Source organism: Rattus norvegicus, chromosome X (genome assembly GCF_021556685.1).
Source record: "Rattus norvegicus strain SHRSP/BbbUtx chromosome X, alternate assembly SHRSP_T2T, whole genome shotgun sequence".
NCBI classification, from domain to species: Eukaryota; Metazoa; Chordata; class Mammalia; order Rodentia; family Muridae; genus Rattus; species Rattus norvegicus.
Window position 1 is genome coordinate 65,963,125 of NC_141554.1, and position 19,355 is coordinate 65,982,479.

At 49.5% G+C, this 19,355-nt stretch overlaps 1 protein-coding gene across 1 annotated transcript; it reads left to right on the plus strand.

The window, feature by feature from the left end:
- Positions 1–3,973: 3,973 nt before the first annotated feature.
- Arx (aristaless related homeobox) lies at positions 3,974–15,879 on the plus strand. The gene is made up of 5 exons (NM_001100174.1): positions 3,974–4,365; positions 5,941–6,829; positions 9,421–9,466; positions 12,175–12,503; positions 14,685–15,879. The coding sequence occupies exons 1-5, from the start codon at positions 4,170–4,172 to the stop codon at positions 14,923–14,925; spliced, it is 1,701 nt and encodes a 566-aa protein (NP_001093644.1). The 5' UTR covers positions 3,974–4,169; the 3' UTR covers positions 14,926–15,879.
- Positions 15,880–19,355: the final 3,476 nt, after the last annotated feature.

The following is a 19,355-nucleotide window of genomic DNA, read 5'->3' on the forward strand; positions in this document are numbered from 1 at the left end:
TATTACCAGACTTCCAGGAGGAGAAATCTCGATTAGTGCATAAAATGTCATAAGCCTGAAGTGGATAAGACTAAAAGCAGCGTTTGAGAAGGTTAACCTTTACTGGTTGGAGTTAAGGGGGGCTAGGGAGGCAAATATTTCTGTTTGTGCCCTCCGACTCTTCCCAGCACCGGCTGTCAATCGCGAGGCTTGTTATCCTCACAAGGCTTCAGTTTGTTTGCTTGATCTCAGCAAGGTTTTCTTCCACAAGTAGAACTATAATTGCTATAATTCTACTGTATCATTTGGATCATTGCAGTATTGTTGTTTTCTCTCCCTCTTTCTCTCCTCCTAACACTGCAATAACGCGCTCCAGTGTTAAATTAGCAGGTTGCGGAAGACCATAAATGAATGAAAGTTTGTTTAAAAAAAAAAAGAAGACGAAGAGGAGGAAGAAATTAAATAAATAAAGCAGCGAAATGACTTGGCAAAGGATACCACATCACAGAGAATCCTTGCGTGCAATCAGGACTTATTGTCTTCCCTTCCAATGGCTTCCAAATTGGTCGACAGTCTCCAATGAAGTTTATTTCTATTGTTTAAATATATGTTTTGAAGAGGTTGAGCATAATTTAAGGGGACCTGAGCCATCCGGTGCTACTGGAAGCCCATTATAGCTTTATTTATCTATGTGTATACTGCACAATAAATTAAAACATCTCAAATGGAAAGTCTGTGAGGTTAAATTCTCCTCCAAACACCCCCCTCCGGATACAGACATCTAGCTGCCACCCCCTTATCATGTATTTCTTGCAAATATAATTTTGAAGCTACACTGTAGAATTAGCTTTCTTACCATAGGAAGAAAGGGGTTTCTTCCATTTGCCTCCTCCAGGTAAATCTTATTTCCAGTGGTGAGAACAAGCCCCAGTTTTCCCTCATAAACAGCAGATTTGGGCATGTATGACCCTCACTTTCAGCCGTCCTTGTCACTTTTATTTTAGTGACTGGATTTAAAAACAGATGAACCAGAAAACATTGGTTTTCAAGCAGCCCAGAAAAAGCAAACCAGCCGTTTCAGACCTCAGAGTTTAAGAGCCAGTTGTTACCAGCAGCACACGAAAATTTCCTTAAGTTATCACTAAACTAAAATTACTTTTTATTAGTCGATAAAGAAAGTGTAAAAGTGAGATGGAAAGAAAAAAAGTGAGGTATCATTTTGCTGGCAGAGTGAATATTAAGTTGGACTAAACTCTATGTCCTTTGATATGTATAGTCCTATAGTCAAATTCTTTAAACTGTGTGCTCGGCACATGGCCTAAGTTCTTCCTAGACACTAGAAGCATCCTTTCACTTTCTAAAAATGACATATGGGATAGCATACCTTAAGCCCACACTCTAACTAGATTCTGTGGAGACACTATTAGGGTTTGTCACCCCGTCCAGCGCCTTAGAAAAGTTCTCTGTAATTTTTTCCTAATTAATCTGTGGGGAATGGACTCAGTTGTAGATTCTGAAGTTGGGGTTTGAATTGTAACAAATCTTAAGGTTGCTATGTGTAGAGAAAATTAATTCAGGCCCTCCTCTCTAAGTTGAATAGATGCACCTCCTTCATTTGGGAAGGCTGATTAGAAAATATTAAAAATAAAATAACAGAACAGAACAAAGAAGACTAGAGTTTTCACACAGGTCTTTAAAAAAACCCCTCTTTATATTCCATTAATAGAATTAGATTTAATTCCAGGGATCATTAAGTCAGAATCAGAAATGCTATGTTAACCTCCCCCTTTACCGTGGGTGATTAAAATTAGAATACACCCCCATCAGAAAGTCCGACTTCTTTTAAAAGAAGAACAGCTGCAGAGGGGGGAGGAGGGGGATGGAGACTAAGAAGTCTTCCACGGAGAGTCTGAAACCCCTTTGGGCTTTCAGACATGATATGCGCATTTGTGACCCTTTTAATTTGACACGATCTTTTTTGGATTCATTTTCACCCCACTCCCTGCGTGTGCGGAGCCCACTCTGAAGTCACAGAGCCACCGGGCAGCCGGGTCTTGCAGATTTCCCTGCCGGGAAGGGAAAAGTGTCTCTGTATCCCCAAGACATCACCCGCGAGGGTCTTTGCCTGGAAGCCCGAGGAAAACCCCAAAGTCTTTAGATCTCTGGGCTGCTCTGAGACGCCAGGGTGAAGAAGGACAAGGGAGAGGAACAGGAGCAGTGAACATAATGTTAGCTTAAAGTAAGATGAGACCATATTCAAACATCAAAAGGTGAGGATGCAAACAGAACCCAAGAAAGACAGGTACCCTGGAATCTGAGAAAGGGCATAAAAGAAAATCAAGTGTCAGGGTAACTGGCAGCCTCTTCCTCTGTTCTTCCTCCACCATTTGACCGTAGGAAAAATGTGTTGAGAAGCTCACAGAAAACACCGAAGAGACCATGGCATGGAGGGTCAGAGACAAATCCTTTTTGCTCCGTTTTTACTACTACTACTAGTAGTGTGGTGTTAGTATTGTTAGTATTAATGCCTGTTCCCAACTCTGTACCCCCTCAAGTTGTGTTGTGGATGCCTGCCAAACTAGCCAGATCTATCTGCCACTCACCACTAACATCCAAGAGTTATGCAGATGTTTATGGCTAGGGAAAAATATCCCAGTTAGGTATCCTTGTATTTTTAAATACTGACTGTAAGTGATTCAAGTATAATCCTTTGTAAAACGTTTTCTCTTTGACACATTGAAGGGGCTGAGAGAGGAAAAAACCTGGCATGGATTCCCCTTCCCCTCACCCCCACCCCGCCAATGTCAAGGCCCTAGCTGCCTCTTGGAACCTACATCTAAGGGTGTCGTGTCCATGCTGGCTCCTCTCCGGGATCGACCCAACTTCCCTCAAGGTTAGGTATAGATTCCCCGCGGGTCCAATACTGGGAACTGCTTGAGAAGAAACTGGCTCTCCTTGTGGCTCTCCCCCACCACTTTTGCTAATGGGGGCCAGGTCACAGGATTCAAAATGTTAGACATTTCGACTCTGTTCAAGGTAAGGATCAGTCCCTTCTGTCTTAGGAAACCATCAAGCACACTTCTGCAGTGCAGGGATTTCACACCTCAGGCGCTGCCAGGTGGTGAAGGCCTAACCAAGATAAGTTGGGAAAGTAGGAAAAGAAAGAGAAGTGTCAGAAGAGAAAAGTTACTCTCCCAGTTTTGTCTCCCCGTTGGGTGGTTTGGACTCTCGTCAGTCCCTTTCACCTCTCTAGATACTCGAGGGAAAACACTGTGCCTTTAGCAGAGCTCTGTGTTTAAGGGCCTTTTTCCCCGTTCCAGAGTTAACACCGGAGACAGAGAGTGCTGGGAGCTGATATTAACAAGAGAGCAACAGATAGGTTCTGGGTGAAGACAAATATCTCTAGGGTCTGAGCCACAAGAGAAAACCAAACTCTCAGACAGCAGCAGATGGTTCCCCTGGCACGTCGGAGATCCATTGGTCCTAAGAGAGGATGGCGACTGAACAGCACTGAGGTCAAGACGCTGTATTAGGAGGACAAAGTCGGCATTGAGAAGCGCCAGGTCGATCTCAACTTGAGTCTTACAGCTTTGCTCCAGGGAACTAGGTTCTCTGGATGGTGGAAGGGGCGCCCGAAGTCCAAGTGGCATCCACAAGCCTAGCACCCAAATGAGCTACACGCTAAGAGTAACTCTAAGGACAAGAAGGAGCGACAAGAAAACGATAGCAAAGTTTGAAAGTTGTTCGTTTAAAAGGAGAGAAAGAGAAAGAAAGAAAGAAAAGGAAATTTGGCTCTGGTGCATGCCAGCTGCTAGTCCCCTGCCCCCACGCTCGCTGGCCCCCTCCAGAATCCAGTTCGCGCTTTGCGCTTTGCCGGCAGGCCTACGCAGCCCGGCCTCTGTCGAGAGCCAATCAGAGAGCGCCTCTCAGCACGTGGAGCAGAGAGACACCAGAGCTCCGCGCCCGCGGCTCACTACACTTGTTACCGCTTGTCCTGAGCGCGGAGAGGACGAGCTCCGGCTGAGGTCAGAGTGGGAGCCCGCATCCGAGGGGGGCAGAAAGGAACAAAGATCGCAGTAATACCTGTTATAATCAGCAATCTAACCCATCCCCAACACACACTCTTTCACCCTACCGGCCAGGAGAGGCAGGCAGAGGTCCACTCTGAGCCCAAGGAAAAAGCTCCAACCATGAGCAATCAGTACCAGGAAGAGGGCTGCTCTGAGAGGCCCGAGTGCAAGAGTAAATCGCCAACTTTGCTCTCCTCCTACTGCATCGACAGCATCCTGGGCCGGAGAAGCCCGTGCAAAATGAGGCTTCTGGGAGCCGCGCAGAGCTTGCCTGCCCCGCTGGCCAGCCGTACTGACCAAGAAAAAGCCATGCAAGGTAAGGTTGTGCCGGACAGGCACCTGCAAAGGGACATTGGGCATTGGTTTGAGTGTTTGAAACTGGGGGCCAGGGGCCTGGGACTTGTCAAGTTGGAGACACGGGAAAGAGAAGGGAGAACTCTAGGGCCTGGGGCCTTAGAGGGACCGTTTCTACTCTCCTTCCAGAAAAAGCAGAGGCCCAGCTTCACTTGAGGGGTGGGACTCTTAGATACTTAGATGCGATTAAAAGTCTCTTTTGGTGGCCTTGGGTGTGCCCCGAATAGCGCCAAAACAACAGCAACTTCAGGGAGACAAGAAGCCCAAAAGCTAAGGAACGGTGGTGGTGTCTTCAGGCAAGGTGAACTTTGGCCTATTGCCTTTGGAAGATTTCTTTCTACGCAGTGTTTTGCGTTTCTTTTTAGTTTTTAATTGTACATTATTGGTGACCTTTTAAGTGCAAATGTTGCAGAAAACGTTACCCTAGGGTTCTCCAAACAGCAACTTCCTGTATTTGAAATGCATGAAATGTATAGCTTCTGGGCGCTACTTTTCTCTACTGTGTTATTTTTTAAGAGTCAGATGTCTAAAGTGTTTTATTTTCTGAAATTAAAAAATCAAAAACACGTGTCATTTGGTCCTCCGAACTAATCCTCAAGTTCCCCCTCGAGCTGGTTGCAGAAGCTTGCGAGCAAAGAAGTGTTGGTGTCTTTTAAACCCCGAAGCCAGTGATCCAGCCTCAACACCGTTTGGGAGATCAGAGCAAAAGGCTGAGAATGAGCCTTTCTAAAATAAAACTGACTTTTTCCCTTTTCTTTTTTTAGCCTGCAAGGGCACCTGTGCCAGGCGCTTCCTCCAAGGGAAGGAGCGGCCTGTGCCTGTTGAACCCTACCCCTGTCCCCGCTCCAAACATTTCTTACCAAATTTTCTCCAGAATTTTTTTTTCTTTTCCATTTTGGGCTAGGAAACCCTGCCTCCTGCCGCTGTGGGCTGTTGGGACATGGCGGGTGTTCAAGGCCCTGAGACCCAGGCCGCTTCGCCCCGCAGGGGTCGCCCGCGGGGCAGCGCCCCTCTTGCTACCCTGGGGCCCGTATAACAGAACAGCTGGCAGAGGTCTCACACGAAGTTTTCAGAATAGTGGTGATTTTTTTAAGTTGTTCGATTTTTTTTAATTTGTCCCACCCTAAAATTGAGAGGAGAATAAAAGAAAAAGGAATGAAATAAGATAGAGGGAAAGTGGAATCGTGAAGAAACAAAAACAGAAAGGCAAGTAAAGGCGGAAAAGATGAGGAAAGGAGTGGAGAGAAAGTAGAAAGGGAAAGAAAGAAAAACAAGGGGGGCCGAAAGGAATAGTATGAAAAAGAAAACAGAAAATAAAGAGCAGAATGAGAAAGAAAAGAAGGGACGAAGGTAAAAAGTGGGACCCGGGCTCATGAGAAGAGAAAAGAAAAAAAAAGGGAGTCGTGAAAAGTGTGCAAGGGGAGCTGAATCCGAGGATAGGGGGCACGGAGGCGGCAAAGCAGCCGGCTGCCAACAGCTGCAAGGCAGGGGAACAAACGGTCGGGCTAGCGCGCTGACCACTTTTCCTTGCCCGCAGGCTCCCCCAAGGGCAGCAGCGCCCCGTTCGAGGCTGAGCTGCACCTGCCACCCAAGCTGCGGCGCCTGTACGGCCCGGGCGGGGGCCGCCTCCTCCAGGGCGCAGCAGCGGCGGCAGCGGCGGCGGCCGCGGCGGCGGCGGCGGCAGCCACGGCCACTGGCACCGCAGGTCCCCGTGGAGAGGTTCCTCCACCGCCACCGCCAGCAGCACGGCCAGGGGAGCGTCAGGACAGCGCGGGGGCCGTGGCCGCCGCCGCCGCCGCTGCCTGGGACACGCTCAAAATTAGCCAGGCACCGCAGGTGAGCATCAGCCGCAGCAAGTCGTACCGCGAGAACGGGGCGCCCTTCGTGCCACCGCCGCCCGCCCTGGACGAGCTGGGTGGTCCGGGGGGCGTCGCGCACCCAGAGGAGCGCCTCAGCGCGGCCAGCGGACCCGGCAGTGCCCCGGCGGCGGGTGGTGGCACGGGCACCGAGGAGGACGAGGAGGAGCTGTTGGAGGATGAGGAAGATGAAGATGAGGAAGAGGAGCTGCTGGAGGACGACGAGGAGGAGCTGCTGGAAGACGATGCCCGCGCGCTACTCAAGGAGCCCCGGCGCTGCTCTGTGGCCACCACTGGCACGGTGGCCGCCGCCGCCGCCGCCGCCGCTGCCGCCGCCGCCGTGGCCACCGAGGGCGGGGAGCTGTCGCCCAAGGAAGAGCTGTTGCTGCACCCGGAGGACGCCGAGGGCAAGGATGGTGAGGACAGCGTGTGCCTGTCCGCCGGCAGCGACTCCGAGGAGGGGCTCCTGAAGCGCAAACAGAGGCGTTACCGCACCACGTTCACCAGTTACCAGCTGGAGGAACTGGAGCGGGCTTTCCAGAAGACACACTACCCTGACGTCTTCACCAGGTATGTTGCTGGGGCCGAAGGGCCCAGGAGGGTGGAATAGAGGGGGGTCCCCAGAGTCGGGGAACCTCTCTTTGCTCCCGGGAGCTGCCCAGGGGACGCCTGGCCAAATGTGACTCCCCAATACACACACACACACACACACACACACACACACACACACACACACACACGTATACTTGGGCTTTAAATTTCTGTTGGTGTGGTTTCTTTCTGTCTGTTTCGAAACTTTAATGTTTCCAAATGACAAGTTTTAGAGCCAAATAGCCTCCAAAGAGCACCAAAGCAACCACATTGGGCTCTCACACACGGGACTGTTCCCAGTGCTGATGCTCCGGCCAGGTCCTGGCCAGGCACAGGAAACACTGCCGGAGAGCAGGCGCTATTTTTGACCCATGTACTATGTGCACTGTCCACCCCCGCCCGGTGGCCCAAAAGTCTAATGGGTATCAGTTACGCTGTTCTCAGGAAAACTGGAGCCCTTGCCTTCAGAGAAGACCTTTAAAAAGATCCGAGTTTTTGTCACTTGGGGACTCCTGAAATAACCAAAGAAGTCGGAACTAAGCAGTTGTTTGGTGTCTGTCTGTACACCAGAAAGGCATCAGCCAGAATCTTCCTCCGTGTCTCTGTCCCCACCCTCATGCCCACTACACCTAGCATGACTTTACTGTAAACGGGTTGATGGGGTGGACCATGATTTCTAGAAACGTGGTAGCCAGTAAATCAAACAGCTGAGGTAGGGCGGGGGCAAGATTTTGTCTCTTGCACTAATGTACACTGCTCTGCACTTCTCAATCTGAGAAACTTGGACCGGTGGATAGCGAGCTTCGAAACCCTTGCTTATTCAGCCGACCTAGGGCTACGAGCAGGCTTGGAACCTTTCCCGCCCATAGGCCAAGATTTTGGCTAAGAACTAGGAGCCACGGTTAGGGGCAAATGGAGAAGAAGGAAAGGGACCGGCCTCCCAGTGAGAACAGAGAATGGGACCTGTGAGCGCCTGGCTCGCACGCTCAAGCCGGGCAGCTCCTTCGCGGGAGACGTGTGCAGCTTTTCAATGTGCGTTTTCGAGGGGTAAAGCTGCCTGTCCTTTTGAACCAGAGAAATCTCTGCTTAGGACTCAAGGCCCGAGCCAACTCCAAAACATAGTTAGTCTGGCAGTTGCCAAACTCTTGTAGCCAGAAGCAACCAAAAAGTAAAATTAATGCAGGGTAGGGCACTGAAACTTGGTCTTCCTCCGGGTCACTCAGTCTTTGAAGACGGAAATAAAACTCAAAGTCAGCATGTGCTATCAAGTAGCTAACGGGACCATCGGATTTTCTCTTATTTTATTTCTCCTTTTATCAGGCATGTGTACTTAAAAAGAAGGAAAGGAGACAGTGCCGCTTAGCATCCAAGTCCGTCCTTTTTAGCTTGTGGGGGAAACCAAAGTACAAAACCTGGGCAACTCCTCTTTACCGCCCCACCCCCATTTCTTTCTAGCTCAGCAGGCCTAGCTCCGGGACTGTGGCCCAGCCAGACTAGAGTTTTAGATTTGCTGGTGCTCTGCAAAGGGGAGGGGGCAGGAAGAGTGTTCAAAGGAAGATGCTTAGTAAACTGGTTCCTTTCTCGGTGCTGAAGAAGTTTCAGGTGACGACCCAGTCCAGCGGGCAGCACAGACCCAGACCCCAGGCTTAAGCAGTCCCGCTCTTTCATATCGGGGAGCAGAGAGCCAATTATTCTCGGCGCGCTCAGATTTTCGGTAAACAGGTCGTAAGCCGTTTTACAGCATCTTAATGGTTTCCTATTTGCCTTAATTGTCGCAGTAATAACTGCAATAACGGGGTAGGGTTTCAGCTAAATTGACTTCCCCTGAGATGGGCAGGGTTTGTAGTGGGCACTGGAGTCAGGAGGTGCGCAGAATTTTGTTTAATCGAAAAATTACCCCACTGAACTCTTAACAAGCTTAACATATCTCCAGAGGGTAATGGGGAGTGTGACCTAAGGGGGTAAGGGAGGGCAGAGGGGGAGGGGGGATGGAGGAAAGGCAGAGAGCTGCAAAGAGGGGTAAAAAGGGAGGGAGGGAGGGAGGGAGGGAGAGAGAGAGGATGAGAGAGAGAGAGAGAGAGAGAGAGAGAGAGAGAGAGAGAGAGAGAGAGATTGATTTTAAGAAAGCAAAACAAAAATTGTAGTCACTGCTGAGCTCTTCCTCTATTTAGTACTTGGATAAAACAGGGCAATAAGCACTGTGCCTGTGTGTGCATATGCGTGTGTGTGTGTGTGTGTGTGTGTGTGTGTGTGTGTGTGTGTGTGTGTTTCCTACCCTACTCAACCCTAAGAGAGATTGAGACAAAACTCATTTGTCTAACTTTTAAGACTTATGGCCTCAAGAATTCACCTCCCCATCACATTATATGATATAATGTATGATATTTTCAATCTGTCACAGTGCTGGGTTTTTTTCTTTCTGTTTTCAAATAGTAGGCATGCTAGAGGCGAAGATCAGTCACATCCATGTACTTGGGGTGTGGACTGGAAGAAGCTGTCACAAGGGGGAAGGTGGCTGAGAGAGGGCTACTGGGGCCTAACTGACTTGCCTGAATGTTGCTTTCTTATAGGGAGGAGCTGGCCATGAGGCTGGACCTGACTGAGGCCCGAGTCCAGGTGAGCTCCAAGAAGGGGAAAGGAGGACTAAGGTGGATGGGGTGGGGGTGGAGGGCTGCCCCTCGAATAAAAAGAACTGAATCCAAATCTGAAAAGTTGACCCAAGCACTCACACATGAAAAGATATTTCAAAAGCAAGCTACAAACTAGGAAGAAGGAGGGAAGATTTCTGGGTCTGGGAGCTTAAAGTAGTTCAGGATCAAACAGGGCTTTTCTAGTCCCTGAGACTGCAACTCAGCAGCCTCCTACCCCAACCTGGTACCCAAGGCCCCTATAGAAAACAATCCACCAGCCGACTTCTCCTGATTGAAATAATAGGATGGAGCATGGATTTGGTTGTTAGACAAATCCGCTCAGCTCCAAGCAGGTATTTGGCTGCGATTAAGTCTCCAATCGGGCTTCATAAAAGCCCACTTAGTGCTAGAACAAACAGGGCCATTTGAAGGCAAAATGCTGTTTGATTTCCCCTCCGCCCTGCACAAGGAGCTGGCTAATGCTATTTGATTTCCCATTTTTTATAGCAATGAGCCCACATTGATCTAATAGGGAGTGAGTGCAATGCTATTAAAGGTGTTTGCAGCCCCATACCAGAGTGCATTTCCGAACCCAGGCCTCATAACCAAAGAGACAATCAACACTGGGCAGCCCCGATGGCCAACAGAAAACAGATGTCCTCGGGTTAGGAGCTGAGTGAATCACTTTACAGTCAAAATCAAGCGCTGATAAAGCACAATAAATTCCATATGGCTCATTTAATACACAACAGCTTCTTGCATTAGAGGGCTAATGATGAGGCTTGTTCCCTCCTTTCTGTTGACACATTTCTCCATTGTCAAACAGAGATGTGACAGCAACTCCACATTTTCAGCTCAGGGGAACAAGTCGTGGGAAAGTTAAATAACTTTTTAAAAGAAGGAGAGCGCCCCCTCCCCTTCTCCTCTCCGCACTATTCACTGGAGAAGACGTAATTAAGTGAATATGAATTATCAGAGTCCTTTCGTTTACCTTTGGGGTCCTCAGAGGTATTAATTCAATAATGAGGAATTGCAGGGGACATCTTGATAATTGCAGTTGAGCCAGAGAGCCCAAGAGACAGAGGATCTCTCTTTAGAAAGGATTCCACGTTATTTAAGGCCCTTCTGCCTGCCTCCACTGCTCCCACTTCCCTTTCTTTATTCCTTTCCCACTGATGGAGAAATAGTGGATATTCTTGTCTAGACAGATTGGATGTGAGAAAGCTACCCGCCCAGGCTAATCTAACTACAGTCTAACTTTTTTAAGCCTTGGGTCTCCAAGCTAGACCGTTTCTATAATGCGCACATGGGTTATTGGAAGGCTGGCGAATGGATGAGTCCCCTTCCCAAAATCCTTAAGTAAACAACCAGTTTGGATTCTTGATATTTTTTCTTGCCCAGGATGACTGTATAGATAGAAGTCCAACCAAGTTTAGCTGCTAGTACAACTCATTCCCAGCCAGTTTAGAAATTCAGAAGATGTTTTTAAATTAAAAAAATGTTTCTCCGTGGCAGCTCACATTATATTTTAATATAATTCTGTGTAACCCTAGTGTTCATTCTTAATTTTTAGACTCATGTGCAGTCACAAACTCAGCCCTAAAAATATTGATGCCTTCTGGGGAGAAGGAACAGCTTCTGAGCTGTAGGAGTGATGAGCAGGTCACATAGAAATGATTTCATGCTCTTGGGTGATATTTTTAGACGGTGGTGGCTGCCACGTTTCAGGTAAAGGTCTCTGTTCAAAGTGCTTCTTATTAACAATTAGGAAAATACCTTCGGCTGGAAACCTCCCCCAAGCCGAGCCGGAACTATCTTATTTAAAGAACCAAGTGAAAGCACACTCCCCCCCCGGGGGGGGGGCTATTTGCTCTGAAGTGGGGCAAACCCTGCCCTCTGGTTTCCTGTGCTCAGGTGATCCTGCCTTATTCCTCATAGTAGTCAGTGATATGTACGCACAGTGGCCTTACAAAGTCCCTGTAGAGAGCCTACTTTGGACCCGGTTTTTAGGTTTCATGGAGAACCAGCCCTCTACAATGTGCACCTATGTTTCAAGTTTCACTTTCTGAAACAGGTCTCTCCTTAATCTCAATCCTATCCAAACCCCAGACCCCAGCACAGTGCACCTATGTGCTCAGTAGCTATTTTATTTTTACACAGAATAAATAAACGGCCTCCTTACTTTGCTTTTTAAGAGAGAGCAGATATTGCTCAGGTTCCGGTAGACCTAAAATATGTGAACATCTGGAGTATGCAGAACAGACTCGTGGTTCATGGCCTGATGCCTGCCCGTTCTCAACATTCAGCATTGTGCATGTTCATTTGTTGCCTTACACTCATCCTCACTAGAGTCTTGTAAGAATAGTTTTATTCGCCCCATTTTACAGATTAGAAAACTGAGGCCTAGATAGACTTAAGTGACCTAAAGGGAAGTCTTGCAGTAACGAAGGGTCGGTCCAGACCTGGCAACCTAGGTGACCCCATATTTTAACTTTCCTGAGTCTTGGAAACCTGGGTTAGACACCAACCACATTTAAGGTTTTGCTTGTTCAGTGGTTCCTGCTGAATTAAAATCTGGGCACCTTTTCACACAGAGGCTACAGAAGGCTAGGGTGGGTTTAGGAACATTGGAAAGTGGGAGAGAAGGCTCTAAATTAGAGCCAAGCCAACCTGGCCTCTCTCTGCATTTTGCAGGTGTGGTTCCAGAACCGCAGGGCCAAGTGGCGCAAGCGGGAGAAGGCTGGCGCGCAGACCCACCCCCCGGGGCTGCCCTTTCCCGGGCCACTCTCGGCTACCCACCCTCTCAGCCCCTACCTGGACGCCAGCCCCTTTCCCCCGCATCACCCAGCGCTTGACTCGGCCTGGACCGCCGCCGCTGCAGCGGCTGCAGCTGCCTTCCCGAGCCTACCTCCGCCCCCGGGCTCTGCTAGCCTGCCGCCCAGCGGGGCGCCGCTGGGCCTGAGCACTTTCCTGGGAGCAGCCGTGTTCCGGCACCCGGCCTTCATCAGCCCAGCATTTGGCAGGTAACTACAGCCTTAAGAGGCTCTGTTTGTCCGTCTGTCAATCTGTCTGTTTCCCACACAAGCAGATGTTGAGATCAGAGAAGAGGCAGGAAGGGGCTACACACAGCTCAACCTCAGTGACTTTAAATCTAACAAAACAGTCTCTAAGTTTTACTTAAAAGAAAAAGTAGGTCTCGAGGACAATGAGTTAGGTGTAAGTAGGAAAGGACAATTGACAGTAGCAACCCTGACAACCAGAAGTGTCCATGAAAGTGTACAAAAAGTACGACTTGAAGGTATCCCTCCGCCAGGGCGGCTTGAGTGAACAGGTATAGGAGGCTACAGTACTCCGAGGGCTTTAAAAGTCTTGCGAAAGTCCTTCTGCAAGCCACAGAGCTTGGCAGCGAGATGGACAGACACACTTGGGGTCCCCTATAGGAGCCCAGGAGCCAGAAGGCCCTTCAAGTGCACAGAACTATTTCTTCTTTCCCAGACTCTTACGTTCTTATCACTTATGTCCGGATGCCAACAGTACCCCCATATGTGCAAACCCCGACCCCGACAGCGGCACAAGACAACGAAATAAAAGAGCCATCTCATTGTATATAACTCCCTTTCTTTAAGGGAACATTGACTGATGAAATAAAAACTCTGTATAATCACACAGACAAAGAAACAAAGGAGGGGAGTATTAAGTTGGAAAGTGCAGTGAAAATAAATCTGAATACAGCTTCAATGATCTCTCTTTGGGAGAACAAAGAAATAATAGATCCATCCAACTGCGCAGCTACTTAACAAAAAAATTATCCTCGGCAAAATTGAAAGTAGGACTTGAGGGAAAATTAATATACCAAACTACGAAAATACCTAGCAAGTGCGTTTAAGTGCAGTTAAGTGGGGTGCCTCAGTTTACCTAATGGAACCAGGGCGTGTTTTGCCCCTTCCAGGTCACCCATTATCATTTCTTTCTGGAAACAAAAAAGTCCTATATCTCTTTCCTACTTTCCCCCTCTGACAACAAATGTCTCTTAGTAAAACCCAGGCGAACCCCCGCTGAAACACCGGAGATTCCTCGAGGTTGGGAGGAGGCGGGGGTTGGCACGACGAGTGAAGAGAAGGCAGGAGAGGAGGAGCAGGGGCTCCGGGAGCCCAGGTGGGCTATTTCTAATTGAGGAAATTCTGAATCGAATCGCGCTCCCGGGATGGGGGTGGGGAGCTGGAGCAGGAGCCTTTTGGGGAGGTGGTTAGAAAAACACGCCACGCCGCCAAGGTGGAGACGAGGGCATGGGGCGCTCCGGCCTCAGCTGCGGGTCAAGGGTGTTGTGGGGAAGGTACAAGAGTAATCCCTGCGTGGAGAGTAATCCCGGTGCCACCCGGAGGCGGTGGCGCAGACTCTGGCACTGGTCTCAGAATAAAGCATTGGCTTGAGTTGTGCTTGGGGCTCACGACCCTGGGAACTCTCTGGGGGAGGCATCTGGGGCTCAAAGAAGGAGGTGGGGAAAGGGTGCCTCCGTGCGGGGGCCGTGGGGAGTCGGGAAGGTCCGAGCCGCCTGTGGAGCAGAAATCAACAGGCGGTCGCTCGAATGAATACCCCTTCCCTCTGACACTGGCAGTTTAGCCACGCGAAGGAGGGTGCTCGACCAGCGCTCAACCAGAAGGCCAGCACTTAAGAGAGGCTTTTCCTGGGCTCACACTCAGAAGGAGCCCAGAGAGAGTGCGAAGTCTGACGCGTGGGTCCTTGGCAGTTTCTAGTCTACTTTCTGGACCCTTCTACCATTAGCTTTCCCCTTCTCTTTCGTCCCCCCCCCCATCCCGTTTGTCTCTCTGGTGCCTTTCCACTTGCACTTCTTCCAACAGCATCACTCCAGGAGCTGACCTCAGAACACAAGCTTTCTTAACTCAAACCCCAGAATCCACGCCCTTGGGCCTTGTGATTTGGGCTGCGGGGCCCGCCTCTGGCTCTGGATTCGTCCCCTCCGGACGTGTCTGGTCCCTTGAACTTTCTTTTCCTGGTGGGTTCTCCCCTCTTGCAAAGCCACCAGCCCACTTCACTTTCAACCCGAGTCCCAGAAGGGGCTGGGCTCTCCCAGCTGCTCCTCGCCCTCCACCCTCGCCGCCTGGGTGACAGGTGGCGGGGCTCACTGTCCTGAGAGCCTCACTCCGCTCACGAGGCCATGACCGCACTGTTTGCTCTCCCCACAGGCTCTTTTCCACTATGGCCCCCCTGACCAGCGCGTCGACCGCGGCTGCGCTCCTGAGACAGCCCACACCCGCAGTGGAGGGCGCAGTGGCCTCGGGCGCGCTGGCCGATCCCGCCACCGCTGCGGCAGACAGACGCGCATCGAGCATAGCGGCGCTGAGGCTCAAGGCTAAGGAGCACGCCGCGCAGCTCACGCAGCTCAACATCCTCCCGGGCACCAGCACGGGGAAGGAGGTGTGCTAAAGGCTGCCCTCCGCCCTTGCGCCCCTAGGGCGCGCCCCGAAAGGTCACCTCACTCAGCACCACTCAAGACCAAATGGAAACAGAGGACCAGCTCACTCCCAAGACGGCAAAGACAGAGCGCAGCCGCCTTCGCAGCAGCCTGGACCCTGGACGCGGACAAGGCAGCTCTTGGCGCTAAAGGACGTGGCACCTCTTCCGTTGGCTGTCCATTTGCCCTTGTCCCTGTCCCTACCCCTGCCACTGCCAACGTCACTCCAACTCAAATGTCCACGCTCCCGTTTTTATCTTACTGAAAACAAGCGGGAGGGTTTCTCCCCAATATGCCTAGTATTGAAGTTTTAAAAATTAAAAGCCCAACCTTCTCTTCCTCCGGATACCCCACTTAGCTTTTCTTTTGAATAGCATTTTGGCGCTCTAAGTTGATTTAAGCGCGGCCCGGCTAGACAGACACCAGGGCCAGGGAAGCGAATACGAATCTGTAAGATAGCTAACAGTGCACTTAAAGGAAAGGGGCGTCTCGTTCTTGTTCTCTTCTTTATCATACACCAACCAAGGTTTTTATATCAAACCAAAGGGAAATACTCTGCTAGAATATGGACTGTTGAAGTCACCAAACTGTGATTATTGATTCTGTACATACCATTGTTATTAAAAAAAAAAGAACAGAGCTTTGTATATTTGAAATGTTATAACGCAATTGCACTCAGCGTGGTATGGTAAAAGTTTGTCCTCCTGTAGATTCTTACTGTGTTGTAGATATGGTAGGGTTCCTAGACAAATATTTATGTACTCAAGCCCTTTATTTAACTTATTAACTGTAGAGGCTTCGGAAACCTTCAAGATAAAGGCAATGGTACAGTACTTTTGTGTAATGTGTAATTGTTATCACTTTTCCTTGCTATCTAGTGGAGAAGTGTCACGCTCAAAATAAAAAAAAATATATGTTTAACAAAAGGAAGTGTGAATGCTCTGTGGAGACCCTAAGGGGGATGGATAGTACAAGCCCTGGCCCCACCCCCAGGAGACCAAGGGCGAGCTCTGCTGCTATCGCACCTCCGGAGTTTATATACACTTGCATCTTCCAGGCCGAGGCCCCTGGTTTGAATGTGACCCCCAAAGGACACCGCAGTGATGCTTTCCAAGAGCATCACAGTTTTGTTACAGTTGGAGCAGAGGATCCTGGGGCAGGGAGATTGTAGAGTGGGTTCAATGGTAGGTGGGTGTATAGTAGGTGTTGCTGAAAAGAGAAATTTGAAGCAAGCGGAGTCTTGGTTGGAAGGCAAAGGAAGCTGTTCGTGGAAAGTGCCACGTAGCAAGGAAGTGCGCAGTCCAAGATGACAGGTAGTGGCTGAGGCTGGCTTCTGAGGGGGCGGGCTCGGTGGAACCCTAGTAGGGCGGGGGGGGGGGAGTAAAGAATAGAATAGGGGAGAGAGAGAGAGAGAGAGAGAGAGAGAGAGAGAGAGAGAGAGAGAGAGAGAGAGAGAGAGCGCACACTGGGGAAGAGTGATGGAAAGGCAGCTACGGGTATTCCAGTGGCAGATCTTAACTCGACAAATGTCATTACATCACTTATGTAGACATTGGGAAATGTATACATTAAAAAAAAAATCCAAACAGTTCAGGTTTAGCGAGAAGACCCAAACAGATTTGGCATCTTTCGCACCTTGGGCTCACCCCTCCCGCGGCAGGAACCGTAGCTCCCCCTTCTCCGGGACCCTGCCCGCGCCCCTTAGGGTGACCGCTCGGTGGAAGCTCGCCCGCGGGGGCTGGGTCTCGCCAATGCTCCCAGGGTGATGGGAAAGGGAAGAGAAGCTTAATTAGTTTCAATTTGCAGCAATTAGCGCGCCGGACCTTTGGGGAGAGGGGCAGGCGGGAAGGGGGGCTGCGCGGCATGACTACGACGGCTGGCGGAGTAGAGAACCGCCGCACCGCCAAGACGCTAGCAACCGCGGGGGGCGCGGGCGCGTCTCCGGGGCCAGGTCGGTCGCGCGCGCCCTGTTAGCAGGAGGTGGGGAGCTGGGTCCCCTAGCAGCCTTTGCGAAGGTGCGGACTCAGGCAGAGGTCAAAGGTCCTTGGGACGCTGTGCCACTTGAGGGAGGTGGGCAATCCTGGAGGGGGTCTGCTGAGCCCTCAGCAAGTCCAAGAGACCCTGTGGTCCTGAGCTCCTGAGCTCCTGCCTGTCTAAAACCCGAAAGCGTGCCCAAGGGGGGGTCGCCAGTCCCAGCTGCTTCTTTAATTTTGTCTGTTCTGTGGGTCGCCACCACCTTAGCTAGGTCTGGACTTGCCAGAGTGGCTCTCCCAGGCAGAGCCCGGGTCTGGGGCATGGGAAGTGACCACCAACTACTATTCCCACCCCCCCCCCCCCCGCCCCAGGCTTACTAAGGCCCAGTTGGAACTTTCTGGGGCATTTCTCTAGACCTACAGTCACAACCCCTCAGATTTGCGCAGGCTTTCAAAGTGAAAGCAGTTTCCCGGGAGTGGACAGGCTGTTGTGGATTGAGGAGTGCAAGAGAAGCCCGAGGGGAGGATTTATTTATTTATTTGTGGTCAATATCACTTTTCTGTCGATTTTTGGCTTTTTGTTTAGTAAGAAGGCTTCATTTCCCCCCTCCAGGCTGCCAGTTGGATGGTATACGAGAAACAGTACCATTCTTCCTGTTAATGAACTCTTTTTTAAGTAATTTTTTCTCATTTGACCCTTCCATGGAGCAGAAGCAAATTGCGTGAAATTACCTCCAAGGATTACACTTATTACTGGCCAATGAGAACCCCTCGCCTTGTTTTACAAACTCTTAATCCTATGTCATTCTGATGCCGCAAACAAGCCTGGGCCTGGGCCTCCTATTCTTTCAACTTTCCCCAGCTGGAGGGACCTCATTCTGCACTTAATATTCCCCATAAATATCACACGCTAAAGACCCCCTGACTTCCAGCAAGTCCACATTAAACATGTGACATGTCACGCATGACAAACTCTGAGTATCTTTTCAAAGCAGCATTAAAAGCAAAGAAACCAATTTTCTTCTCCTTCCAAACCTCCCCAAGTGCTGAATGATGGGGATTGGAAAGAGCCACTGGAGCGTACTTAGGGGGATTTTATGAGATTTTCCAGAATGATTTAATCTTATTGTGAGCATTATTAATGAATGGCAACCCAATTTGGCCCCAATATCTGGGAACTCAGTCACAATACTGGGAGCGGCTAACAAGCCCCCCACCCCCTCAACCTGAAGCAAACCTCTTCCACTACTGAGAAGGACATGTGGAGGCCCAGGGAGTTCAGGAGAGTCAAATTCATGGCAGGACAGTCTCCTATCACATTCAAAATTGAACAGCCAGACACCTGTTTTCTCAAATCCACAGTGGGGCGAGGGGTGAATGGAGCCCTGTTTGTTGGAGGGGAAGGGTAAGTTGATTTGTTACGATTTTTCAGACAGGTTAGCCAGGTCTGGGGGAGCCCCAGACAAGAAAGGAGTACTTGGGATACTATTAGAAATGAAGAGACTACTCATGGCCTGGACTTTAGGCAATCCAGTGAGGGTGCAGACATGTTAATTATGTGGTGACAAAGATAGCAAGAGGATGAATTTGAGAGAGTGGTTGTGGAAAGGAATCTCAAAATTAGGGTAATGTTTCTGATATTGGCCCCCATCAGTTTCCTTCCCCCCAACCCCATATTACCCCTACTCAGTTGGGACAAGTATTTCTTATTGTTAGTTTTGTTTTGTTTTTTTTTTGTTTTGTTTTTTTTTTAATTTTAGCACCAACACTCAAAAGCACCAGAAGATCTGCTTAGCATAGTTTGGAGTGCAGATATTTCTAGAATGGAAAAGGACTGATATAGTAGAGAAGAGGTAACATGGGCTAACCCAACTTGCTTTTAGAAGAAAAAAATGTGTACATGCACATGTGTGTATGTGTATACACAAAAGTGAGTGTGACTCAATGAAGGGGGTCTTAAATGGAGCCTAAGATGGCATTTTGGAACAGAATTCCCCAGAGCAACTGCATATTTAAATGACAGTGGCAGCTTGGCTGGGGGGTGGGGGGGCAGGGAGAAGAAAAGCCCTGCTACCTGAAGAGGAAAAAGCATTTTTTTTTCAAAAGAAAGTCATGTTGTCCCTGGACATTATTAACAGTCCAGTTTGAAGTATACATTTTTTCCTTTAAAGAAAAGGGGGCGATTACCAGTTATACATTAAGAAATGTCATTCAGTCATTTTTATTCATTCTCCGGAAATCTTCGTAAAAGCCTGAATCATACTTGTACAAGCAGCAATTTTGTTAATCCAGGGGGTTATTACTCTGGGCCCTTATTAGGTTCTACACCACTGCCAAGCAATCCTATAACCCTCTCAAAAGAAGTTTACCTCCCTGTTATAAAACCAGTAGTGGTATTTATACTGTGCAATAATTAGTGTATTACTTGA

What these genes read in the sequence shown, in the direction of transcription:
- Arx (NM_001100174.1), top strand. Translation starts at nt 4,170, where the DNA reads ATGAGCAATCAGTACCAGGAAGAGGGCTGCTCTGAGAGGCCCGAGTGC. An exon ending in TACCCTGACGTCTTCACCAG is followed by an intron (nt 6,830 to 9,420) that starts GTATGTTGCTGG and finishes GCTTTCTTATAG; the next exon opens with GGAGGAGCTGGCCATGAGGC. An exon ending in TGACTGAGGCCCGAGTCCAG is followed by an intron (nt 9,467 to 12,174) that starts GTGAGCTCCAAG and finishes TGCATTTTGCAG; the next exon opens with GTGTGGTTCCAGAACCGCAG.